General features: G+C 42.4%; 1 protein-coding gene across 1 annotated transcript in view; it reads left to right on the top strand.

The window, feature by feature from the left end:
* The window catches only part of CNIH3 (cornichon family AMPA receptor auxiliary protein 3), a 146,499-nt gene that overhangs the window by 63,611 nt on the left and 70,429 nt on the right, over positions 1 to 12,459 (top strand). The window contains exon 2 of the mRNA XM_040263700.1: positions 10,470 to 10,538. Within this exon, the coding sequence (XP_040119634.1) occupies positions 10,470 to 10,538 (69 nt within the window). The remainder of the gene's footprint in view (positions 1 to 10,469; positions 10,539 to 12,459) is intronic.

Here is a 12,459-nt window from a genome sequence, read left to right as displayed (position 1 = left end):
GCTTTTTAGGTAGTCTCTCCGGGGCTGCGATTGCCCCTTTCCAGCCCTTACAGCTCTGGCTGCCTGTCCCCGGCGGGGGATGGTCTGCAGCCGGCTATTTCCGTTCAGTCCTTTGTTCTGTGCGCGGTCCTGGCGGGGTCTTATGTTCGCGCTTTTCGCGTGGTAGCTATCCCCCAGTCTGGTTTGCTCGCCCAAGTTCGTTCGCTCTGGTTACGCGTGGGGCGTTTCTGCCCGCTTCTTACCGAGCGCGGCAGCCCGTGTCTCCCGCGCTTCCCTGCCCTGCCCCCACTTGCTAGCGGCGGCTGCAGGCGTCTGCGCGGCTTTTCCGCTGGGGGAGTTACTGTTGGGCTCGTAATCTGTTGGTTTTAATTATTTATTCGTTTTTCCTTCCTGTTATGTTGCCCTCTGTGTTTCCAAGGCTCGCCTTAGACTCGGCAGGTAGAGTGTTTCCTTGTGTTTGGAAACCTCTCTTCTTAGAATTCCCTTCCCGGGACGGGCTTCCCTTCCCAGGACGGAGCTCCCTCCCCACCTCCTTTGTCTCTTTTCTCGTCTTTTATATTTTTTCCTACCTGGTTTTGAAGACAATGATCTGCTTTTTTGGTTGCCTGATGTCCTCTGCCTGCATTCAGAGGTTGTTTTGTGGAGTTTGCTCCGCGTTGAAATGATCTTTTGAGGAATTTGTGAGGGAGAAAGTGGTCTTCCCTTCCTATTCCTCCGCCATCTTGGAAGGGAGTCCAAAGTGATTTTATATGTATTTACTTTTTCAGATTATTTTCCAGTATAGATTATTATAAGATATTGAATTTAATTCTCTGTGCTATACAGTAGACTCTTATAGTTTATCTATTTTACATATAGTAGTGTGTGTATATATATTAATCCCAAACTCCTAATTTATCCTCCCTCTTCCCCTTTCATAACCATAAATTTGTTTTCTATGTCTGTGAGTCTATTTCAGTTTTATTGTTGTTCAGTAGCTCAGTCGTGTCCAACTGTTTGCTACCCCATGAACTGCAGCACGTCAGGCTTCTGTATCCTTCACCACCACCTGGATTTTGCTCAAACTCATGTCCATTGAGTTGGTGATGCCATCCAACCATCTCATCCTCTGTCACCCTCTTCTGCCCTCAATCTTTCCCATCATCAGTCTTTTCCAAAGAGTTGTCTCTTTGCATCAGGTGGCCAAAGTATCGGAGCTTCAGCTTCAGCACCAGTCCTTCCAGTGAATATTCAGAGTTGGTTTCCTTTCGGATTTACTGGTTTGATCTCCTTGCTGCTCAAGGGACTCTCAAGAGTCTTCTCTAGCACCACAACTTGAAATCATCAGTTCTTAAACACACACAGACACATTACACTTTCTTTATCCATTCATCTGTTGATGGACATTAAGGTTGCTTTACTGTCTTGGCTACTATAAATAGTGCTGCTATGAACATTGGAGCTCATGTATCTTTTCAAATGGGAGTTTTTGTCTTTCCCAGATATATGTCCAGTAGTGAGATTGCAGGATCATATGGTAGTTCTATTTTTCCTTTTTTAAAGGAAATTCCATACTGTTTTCCATAGTGGATGCACCAATTTACATTCCCACCCACAGTGTAGGAGGATTCCCTTTTCTTCATTTATTTTATTTTATTTTATTTTACTTTACAATACTGTATTGGTTTTGCCATACATTGACATGAATCCACCATGGGTATACATGAGTTCCCAATCCTGAACCCTCTCCCACCTCCCTCCCCATATCATCTCTCTTTGGGGCTGGTGCACTGGGATGTCCTTCTTCTTCATATCCTCTCCAGCAGTTAAAGACTTTTTAATGATGGCTATTCTGACTGGTATGAGTTATGATTTTGCTTTGCATTTCTCTAGTAATTAGTGATGTTGAGCATCTTTTCATATGTTTGTTCACCATCTGTATATCTTCTTTGGAGAAATGTCTGTTTGGATCTTCTGCCCGTTTTTTTTTTTTCATATTGAGCTATATCAGCTCTTTGTATATTTTGGAAATTAATCCCTTGCTGGTTGCATCATTTGCAAATATTTTCTTTCAATCGGTGGGTTGTCTTTTCATTTTGTTGATGGCTTCCTTTGCTGTGCTAAAGCTTATACGTTTGATTTGATTAGGTCTCTCTCTCTCTCTTTTTTAAAAATTTCTTTTGCCTTAGGAGACTATTCTAAGAACACATTGCTATGGTTTATTTCAGAGAATGTTTTGTGTGTGTTCTCTTCTAGGAATTTTATGGTGGCAGATCTTATGTAATTGACCATAGGCATGAGGATTTATCTCTGAGCTCTCTATTCGGTTCCATGGAGCCATGTGTCTGTTTTTGTGCCAGTACCATGCTGTTTTGATGACTGTAGCTTTGTAGTATTATCTGAAGCCTGGGTTATGCTTCTAGCTTTGTTCTTTTTCCTCAAGATTGCTTTGACAATTCTGGGTCTTTAGTGCTTCCATAAATTTTAGGATTATTGTAGTTCTCTGAAAAATGTCATGGGTTCTTTGATAGGGATCACATTAAATTAGTAGATTGCTTTGGGTAGTATGGCCATTTTAACAATATTAATTCTTCCAAAGGTCTATGAATTGTTGACTCATTATCCTGGGCCCTGAGGGTGCTGGGAAGAGCTGGAGGGTTTGGGTCAGGACCTTTGGAAATGAGTTAGCTTAAGCCTAGTGCTGGCAAGGATAGAGCTCAAGGTTCACAGAGATAGCTTCACATCCAGAGTGTTTCTCTGCTTGGACCTCCCTCCCTTTCTGGACCTCCCTGTGGACTCCTTGGGCTCCTGGCCCTGCATCTCCTGGAGCCTCCACTCTGCACACAAGTAGGTGCAGGCCTCTGACCTTCTCTCCCTCTTGAGCAGCGTCCTCGGCACAGTGCAGTCCCAGGCAAGGTCGTAGGCAGCCTGATTGGCCAGAATGTTTGTCAGGCAGCTGGTGGAAGAGCTGCTTGTCTTGCTTTGTCTCCACTGTCCTGCTGCTGCCTTGTCTAGTCTTTTCTGTGTTCACTCAAACCTCCATCTCAAAAGTTTGGCAAGAGAACAAGGAAGGAAGATTGCCTATACAAGAAAGTAAAATAAGCAGTGAAGGTGGCTCTGAATATTAATTCAATCTATAAGTTTGACAACTGTGATGAAATTGGCTAGTTATTAAGTCACCCACAATTCAAGCGCATGTAATAAGAAATAATCTGATAGTCCTAAATCTATTAAAGAAACTGAATTTTTACTTTAAACTTTCCCTTATGAAAACTCAGGGTTTTAGGAAAAAACCTAAGAGAAAATCTTTGTGGCCTTAGGAGTTGTCACCAAAAATACATCAATAAAAGAAAAACTGATAAATTGGATAAACTGATAAATATTAAAATGAAAAACTTTTGCTCTGAGAAACATCCAGGTAAGAATGAAAAGACATGATACAGAATAGAAGAAAATATTTGCATATGATACAAATGAACTTATTTACAAAACAGAGAGAGACTCATAGACAGAAAACAAATTTATGGTTACCAAAGGGGAAGGTGGGGAGAGGGATAAATTAGCAATTTGGGATTAGCAGATGCAAACTACTATATATAAAATAGATAAACAATAATGTCCTACCTGTAAAGCATAGGGAACTATTTTCAATATCTTGTAATAAACCATAATGGAAAGAAATATGAAAAAGCATATATCTATATATGTATAATTGAATCACTTTACACCAGAAACTAACACAACATTGTAAATCAACTACATGTCAATTAAAATTTTTTGAAAATTTCAATTTGCATAACTGACAAAGATTTGTATCCAGAATATACAGAGAACTCTCAAAAATCATCAATAAGAAAACAAAGAGATCAATTTTTTAAAAGTTGGGCAAGTAATTTGAACACACACATCATCAAAAAAGACATACATATGACCATTAAGCCCATGAAAAATTGCTCAACATCATTAATTACTGGAGATATGAGATATCTCTACACTTCTATTGTTACGGCTAAAACAAAAGAAACTCTAACTGACAATACTAAGTTTTGGTGAAGATATGGAGTGATTGGAACTCTTAAATGTTACTAGTGGGGATACAAAATGGCACAGCCACTTTGGAAAACAATTTCTCCATTTCTTATATAAACATACAGTTAGTTACCACATGAACCAGCAATACACGTCTTATTTATTCAAGAAAATAAAAAACACATTTACATGAAAACTGTTATACAAATGTTTCTAGCAGCTTTATTCATAACTAAAAAACTGGAAAAACCCACATGTTCTCTCTCTCTGTTTTTTAAAGAAGTTATTTATTTGGCTGTGGTGGGTCTTAGTTGCAGCATGCAGGCTCTTCAGTCTTTGCTGAGGCACGCGGGATCTTTGGTTGTGGCATTCCAATTCTTAGTTGTGGCACTTGGGATCTCGTTCTTTGACCAGGGATCGAACCCAGGCCCCCTGTATGAGAGTTTGGAGTCTTAGCCACTGTTCCACCAGGGAAATCCACCACATGTTCTTTAACAGGTGAATGAGTAAACAAACTTTGGTCATCTCTCTAGTGGAATGCTGCTGCTACCAAGTCGCTTCAGTCGTGTCCGACTCTGGGCGACCCCAGAGACGGCAGCCCACCAGGCTCCACCATCCCTGGGATTCTCCAGGCAAGAACACTGAAGTGGGTTGTCATTTCCTTCTCCAATGCATGAAAGTGAAAAGTGAAAGTGAAGTCGCTCAGTCGTGTCCAACTTCTAGTGATCCCACGGACTGCAGCCCACCAGGCGCCTCCATCCATGGGATTTTCCAGGCAAGAGCACTGGAGTGGGGTGCCATTGCCTCTGAGCCTCTGCTCCCCCGTGCAACCCAGCTATACCATTAGCTTGCCAGAGGCTCAGATAAGCTGGCCTTTGGATACAGCTGAATTAAACCGGTCATCCTTTGATCATGGCATCATCATCATGCTTTTCTCACAGTCCATCCCTGATGCTAATGGTTTGGCTCCAGATAGAAATCTGTGGCACCAAAGGGCTCTGCTACCCTGTACTGAGTCGTCTGTTCTCAGATACTGGCCAGGAGGCTGGGAGTGGGAAACTAGAAACTAGTGCTAAGAAGAGGGTAACCCAATCCTCAGGGCTTCTGGGAAGCTTTGCTTTTGTTCCACAGAGATAGGTGCTCATCCCACCTGTCTTGGACTGTGTTTCCTTCTCTCTGTGTGTATTGGAGGTAGGATGACCTAATGGTAACTATATAGGTTTTGGTGTCAGAGAGGCTTTGGTTTAAATCCTGGCCCCAAAGCAGTGATCTTAGACAAATAATTTAATCACTTTTTGTCTCAGTTTTTTAATTTCTAAAATAGGGTCAAGACTAGTACTTATCTCATGAGGTGACTGAAGACTTAAATGATAAAAAGCATATATAATGTGAAGCCTAGAGCTCAACATGTAAGCATGCACTAAATGGTAGATATTATTATAGTTGTCTTGTTAATAGTACTTATCACATTATAGCATAATGATCTGTTTACATGCTTGTCTTCTTTTCTAGACCAGGGACTTGTTGAGGACAGGAGCTGTATCTTGATTTTTGTACCTGCAGGGGCTAGCCCAGGGCCTGTGGGTAAAAGGTGCTCACTGAATGTCAAGTGAATGGATGGATTGTTTAGTTAGTAGTTAGCTTAGGGAGGGGATACTGAAAGCCTTTCTGTTCATTCAGTTCAGTTCAGTTCACTCAGTCGTGTCCAACTCTTTGCGACCCCATGAATCGCAGCACGCCAGGCCTCCCTGTCCATCACCAACTCCTGGAGTTCACTCAGACTCTTGTCCATCGAGTCGGTGATGCCATCCAGCCATCTCATCCTCTGTTGTCCCCTTCTCCTCCTGCCCCCAATTCCTCCCAGCATCAGAGTCTTTTCCAATGAGTCAACTCTTCGCATGAGGTGGCCAAAGTACTGGAGTTTCAGCTTTAGCATCATTGCTTCCAAAGAACACCCAGGGTTGATCTCCTTTAGAATGGACTGGTTGGATCTCCTTGCAGTCCCAGGGACTCTCAAGAGTCTTCTCCAACACCACAGTTGAAAAGCATCAATTCTTCGGGGCTCAGCTTTCTTCACAGTCCAACTCTCACATCCATACATGACCACTGGAAAAACCATAGCCTTGACTAGATGGACCTTAGTCAGTAAAGTAATATCTCTGCTTTTGAATGTGCTATCTAGATTGGTCATCAATTTCCTTCCAAGGAGTAAGTGTCTTTAAATTTCATGGCTGCAATCACCATCTGCAGTGATTTTGGAGCCCAAAAAAATAAAGTCTGACACTGTTTCCACTGTTTCTCCATCTATTTCCCATGAAGCCAGATGCCATGATCTTCGTTTTCTGAACGTTGAGCTTTAAGCCAACTTTTTCACTCTCCTCCTTCACTTTCATCAAGAGGCTTTTTAGTTCCTCTTCACTTTCTGCCATAAGGGTGGTGTCATCTGCATATCTGAGGTTATTGATATTTCTCCCGGCAATCTTGATTCCAGCTTGTGCTTCTTCCAGCCTAGCGTTTCTCATGATGTACTCTGCATACTAGTTAAATAAGCAGGGTGACAATATACAGCCTTGACATACTCCTTTTCCTATTTGGAACCAGTCTGTTGTTCCATGTCCAGTTCTAATTGTTGCTTCCTGACCTGCATACAGGTTTCTCAAGAGGCAGGTCAGGTGGTCTGGTATTCCCATCTCTTTCAGAATTTTCCACAGTTTATTGTGATCCACACAGTCAAAGGCTTTGGCATAGTCAATAAAGCAGAAATAAATGTTTTCTGGAACTCTCTTCCTTTTTACATATGTCCATTAGCATCACCATTATCAGAAAGCACCCATGAAGTAATTGTTATCTCATGGAGCTTGAAGGCATAAGCTTCACTCTGGCCTTCCTTTTTTCACACCTTCCTTCAAGTCGGGTCCTGAGATGGGCTGTGGTTGCCTGCTGTCAGACTCAACTCAGCAGCTTGAAACCCCCTGGGGCTCCTGTCTAGCTGCTTTAAGCATCAGCTGCCTTTGTTCCCTTCAGCCCAGACCCACATCCCTTCACTTAGATAGGGAGCGGGCTTGAGGCAGCAATCACACGGGTGCATCTTCAGTTACAGCGGTAATGTGGGGCTTGATTCCTTTTCTGAATGGGCTCCTAGCCTCTTTGGGGAGCTTATATGTGCTGTACCAACAGTAATGGGGTTCTAATGCCATCCAGAGACTTTTAGTTGACTGGATTAAATCTGATGAATTGTCTTTATAATTAGGTACATAATGAGTGGAATGCTTGCTTATGTCAGCCTACTGAGATCTAGGAGGGCGATCTTCAGGCTCTGCCCTCGGTTCTGCTCAGTTTGCCTTTATATCTGGGGATAACACATTATGTTCACTAACATTAACATTTGTAGTTTGGAGACATATCTCAACACATTGGACCAATAGGGAGGAATTAAAAGGGATAAATATCCGTTAGTGCTTTTAGGGACCAATAATCCAATAATGGGCGTGTGGAAGGAAGTGGGTTTAGTTTAACTGAAGCACATAAAAAGGACCTGGGCTGTTATGCAACGAAAGTTCTGTATGAAACCAGGAATATGATGTGTCTACAGAAAGGCTAATGCTATCAGGTCATATTAACAGAGGTACGGTTTACAGAACAGAGGTGAGTGATGCTTTTACTCTCTGAGCCAACTGACCTCACCTTGAGTATGGTGTTCAATTCTGACAGTCATGTTTTAGTAAAGATGTTTACAACTGTAATGTGACTGAAGGACAATCAGAAGGGTGAGATAATTTAGTGCCAGTTAATATAATGGCTGCCCACTCCAGTATCCTAGCCTGAAGAATTCCATGGACTGTATAGCCCATGGGGCCACAAAGAATCAGACACGACTGAGTGACTTATTTTTTAAGTCGCTCAGTCGTGTCTGATTCTTTATATTTAGAAGGCAATGGCAACCCACTCCAGTACTCTTGCCTGGAAAATCCCATGGATGGAGGAGCCTGGAAGGCTGCAGTCCATGGGGTCCCTAAGAGTCGGGCACGACTTCACTTTCACTTTTTACTTTCATGCATTGGAGAAGGAAATGGCAACCCACTCCAGTATTCTTGCCTGGAGAATCCCAGGGACAGAGGAGCCTAGTGGGCTGCTGTCTATGGGGTCGCACAGAGTTGGACACAACTGAAGCAACTTAGCAGCAGCATATATATATATTTATGCTTGTTTTATATATATAAAATGGTTGGAGAGATTTAGCCTGAAGAAGGATTTGCTGGGTTCACCATAGCTGGCAATACTGATAGGAATTCCTTGTGGAAGAGGGATTCAGTGATCCTCTGTGTCTCTAAAGCAGTGCTTTACTATAGAACCTTCTGTGATGATGGAAATGTTTTATATCTATGCTGTTTAATAGCTACTAGAAAGATGTGATTTTAAGCAATTAGAATGTGGGAACTGAATTTTAAATTTAATTTTAACTAAAATTAAAATAGCCAAATGTGGCTACCATATTGGACAACATGCAGCTCAGAGGAGAAATAAAAGAATAGAACAGAGGTTAGCAAATTTTTTTCATTAAAGAGCAAGATAGTAACTATTTTGAGCTTTGCTGCCCATATGGTTTCTGTTGCAGCTACTCAACTCAGCCATTGTAGTGCAAGAAAATAGACCATGTATAAAAGAATGCATATGTCTATGTTCCAATGAAACTTATCGATGGGCACTGAAATTTGAAATGATCTAATTTTAATGTGTCACAAAATATTATTCTTTTAATTTTTTCTGTTATTCTAATGATGTAAAAACCATTTTTAGCACATAGGTTGTACAGAAATTAGTGGCCAGCTAGATTTGACCTGCGGGCTGTGGTTTGCTCACACTGGCTTAGCATGTGGGTGGAAACCTTAGGGAGTTATATGTGAGTTCAGTTAAGGAAGATAATGATTAATTAGAGGTAGCCAGGGATAGAAGGAGCATCTTCAGTAAGTGGTGAGTTTCTTGTTACTAAATCTTCAGGTATCAGCTAGATAATGAACTATCTGGCAAGGGATGATACAGAAATGTGTCTCTCTAATACTACTTACACTAGAATTCCCCCCTAATTCTGTAGGAGTATTAAAATCAGAATGACACGTGACTGCACTGAAATCATGCCTGCTTTTTTAAGGGAAACAAGTCATTTTCCCTCACGTGGTACTTACTCTCAGCCCCCTGCTACTGGAACAGGGACTGTTTTGAACAGGGGCACTAGCTTCATTGTTTCAGCAATTCTCCTGAGTGTTCAGGGACACCTGGGATGTGCCTTCCTGGGGGAGTTGGTTTGTCCATTTGTGTGCAGCCCAGGAAAGGTCTTGAGACCTTCACACCCTAGGAGAGGACACCGTACTGGCTGTAAACGCCTTTGTTCTGTTATTGAGTCCCTGAGGACACCTGGGGGACAAAGTGGTCGGGGTTAGGAAGTGTCCCTTCTAGCTAGTTCTTTCTGTGGCTGGGTCATGCCTCATTCTGTGACTGGAGAAGGTCACCTCTAATATTTTCCCCTCCAGACAGATAGGGAAACCGTTGCTCTCTGTGGATCTCTGAGCCTCTGTCCAGAATGACCTTGAGAACTCAAGTCCAATGGAGTAAGCTTGACACCTTGATTGTCCAGGAGCTGATCATCCAGCCTTTGGATGGCTAAAAGAGTCAATTGTTTCTAGTATTGTCAACACTGCTTTCTTAATTTTCTCTTCTCCCTTTTGCCTGACTTCTATCCATTCTAATCAGCATCTCTGCCAGAATAAACAAAAGTAAAAAATAAACAACTTTTTCCTTCAGGAGAAAATGGAAAATGCTGGTTTGAAGTTTTAATTGTGTGTGTGTGTACACCTTTATCCAAAGCCCAGCCTGCTCTCACTGTAACAGAGTTTTCTCTACATTTTTGTGAAGCACAGGAAACTTAAAAAAACCTTTATTTGGGGGATTTAAAAAATTGAGATATTTGACATACAACACTGAGTACATCTAAGGTGTACAGTGTATAGATTTGGTACATTTATGTTACAATATGGTTGCCACTTTTGCCTTAACTAACACCTCTAGTCCATCACGGTTACCATTTTTTCTAGTACTGGGAACAATTAAGATCTAGTCTCTTAGCAAGTATAAAGTTTATAATACAATTTTGTTTTCTGTTACCACTGTACAGTGTATTAGGTTTCCAGGACTTACTTATCTGCTATTTTAAATATGTACCCTTAAACAATATCGTTCTCATTCCCCATATAGGGGATTTTCAGGCATATACAATGTAGACAGGAGAGTACAGTCAACCCCAGGTGCCCATCACCAGCTTTGACAGTGACTCCTGACCAGTGTCTTGTCATTGGCACCCCTCTCCTGCCTCCTGAGTTATTTTGGGCCACATCTATAGGAAGCTTTCCACATGGTGAACTGACTCATTTTGTACTAACATCTTGACTCTGGGTTTTCCATTTCAGATCATTGCCTTTGATGAGTTAAGGACGGATTTTAAGAGCCCCATCGACCAGTGCAACCCTCTTCACGCGGTAAGTAGTGGGTGCTGGTGACTGGAAGCGTGGTGTCACTCCAGGCCACCCAGGGCCGGTGAAGGAGGGAAAGGTTTTGATGAGTAGGGTGAGTGAAGCACGAACTTGGCCCTGGCTGCACCTCCATGTCTGGTTCAGGGCGGTAGTCCCTGAGGCTGCAGCGGTCTTAACTTATCCTGAAAAGTCAAGTATAGCAGTCCCAGTACTTGGGTGGGAAAACTCTGTGTGCCATGGCTGTGGATTCCTTGCGACCCATGTTAGTGGGTCTTGAACAGGGAGAGAGGCTCCAGGCTGTCCATCATGTTGGCAGATGTGGGAGCATCACCATGGTCATCCCCACTCTGTACTTTGCCAGGTTTCCCACAGGGAAACTTTCAGGGGGTTGACATGTGCAGTTCATTTCACTGTATCCATCACCCAGGGAGCATCCGTCTCAGGAGGTTGTCTGGGTTTGAGGTCAATTCACCTCCCCCGGGAACCTGATGCAGTCCAGTTGTCTGGCCCCGGTTCAGAATATGAGAGACCCCCTGCCCCTGCTGCTCCCTGAGTCCTGCTGCTCTGTCTGGCTTGTCAGGCCATGACCACTGCTTCCATGTGCCTGGAATGGATGTAGGAAGAAGCCTTGATGGGAGCATAGGAAAAGGACCTCGTGTCTGCAGAGTCGGGTGGATGTTGGCTATCTACTCCTTAGCTCACTGCAGCCCACATCCCAGAGCCAGGCACCAGCCAGGCCTGTACAGAGCCTTTTCCAGACTCTTCTGGACCAGAACTCAAAGGATGGAGGTCATAGTTCATACAGGTCTGTCTCTCAGTCTAATAAGCTCAGTGACCCTGCATTGTGTTGAACTTCCCTCCAGGCCCTGGTTGCCAGGGCTAAGGCAAGTTTTTGTTTGAATAGTTCTGTTAGTAGTTTCAGTTAAAAGTTGTAGAGTGAATGCCAGGATTTACTAGTGTGACTATATGTAGTATATATCTGTGTGAATATTAACCTGGAAGGCTTTAGTGACATCATTTAGTGACATAATTCTCTAGTGACAAGGACAAAGAGGTCTGTTCTCCTTAGCTGCAGACCCCCTGAAGAGAGTTGTGTTCTTTGGGAGGTACTAAAAGACCAAGGGAATAGGCTTTGGTGTCTACTTGTAAAGTACAGGGTTATTATTGGATTACTATTTAACAGTTACTACTGTTAAATTTTGGGTGGGTTTTATTACATTCCAACAATACAAGAGAAGACTCTACATATGGACATCACCAGGTGGCCAATACTGAAATCAGATTGATTATATTCTTTGCAGCCAAAGATGGAGAAGCTCTATACAGTCAGCAGAAACAAGACCGGGAGCTGACTGTGGCTCAGATCATGAACTCCTTATTGCCAAATTCAGACTTAAGTTGAAGAAAGTAGGGAAAACCACTAGCCCATTCAGGTATGACCTAAATCAAATCCCTTATGATTATACAGTGGAAGTGAGAAATAGATTCAAGGGATTAGACCTTATAGACAGAGTGCCTAAAGAACTATAGATGGAGGTTTGTAACATTGTACAGGAGGCAGTGATTAAGACCATTCCCAAGAGAAAGAAATGCAAAAAGGCAAAATAGTTGTCTAAGGAGGCCTTACAAATAGCTATGAAAAGAAGAGAAGCAAAAGGCAAAGGAGAAAAGGAAAGATATACCCATCTGAATGCAGAGTTCCAAAGAATAGCAAGGAGAGATAAGAAAGCCTTCCTCAGTGAGCAATGCAAAGAAATAGAGGAAAACAGCAGAATGGGAAAGACTAGCGATCTCTTCAAGAAAATTAGAGATACAAAGGGAACATTTCATGCAAAGATGGGCACAATAAAGGACAGACATGGTGTGAACCTAACAGAAGCAGAAGATACTAAGAGGTGGCAAGAATACACAGATGAATTATACAAAA

Source organism: Oryx dammah, unplaced genomic scaffold (genome assembly GCF_014754425.2).
Source record: "Oryx dammah isolate SB20612 unplaced genomic scaffold, SCBI_Odam_1.1 HiC_scaffold_21, whole genome shotgun sequence".
NCBI lineage: Eukaryota > Metazoa > Chordata > Mammalia > Artiodactyla > Bovidae > Oryx > Oryx dammah.
Note: the sequence above shows the minus strand (reverse complement) of the source record. Positions and strands in the feature narration are given on the sequence as shown.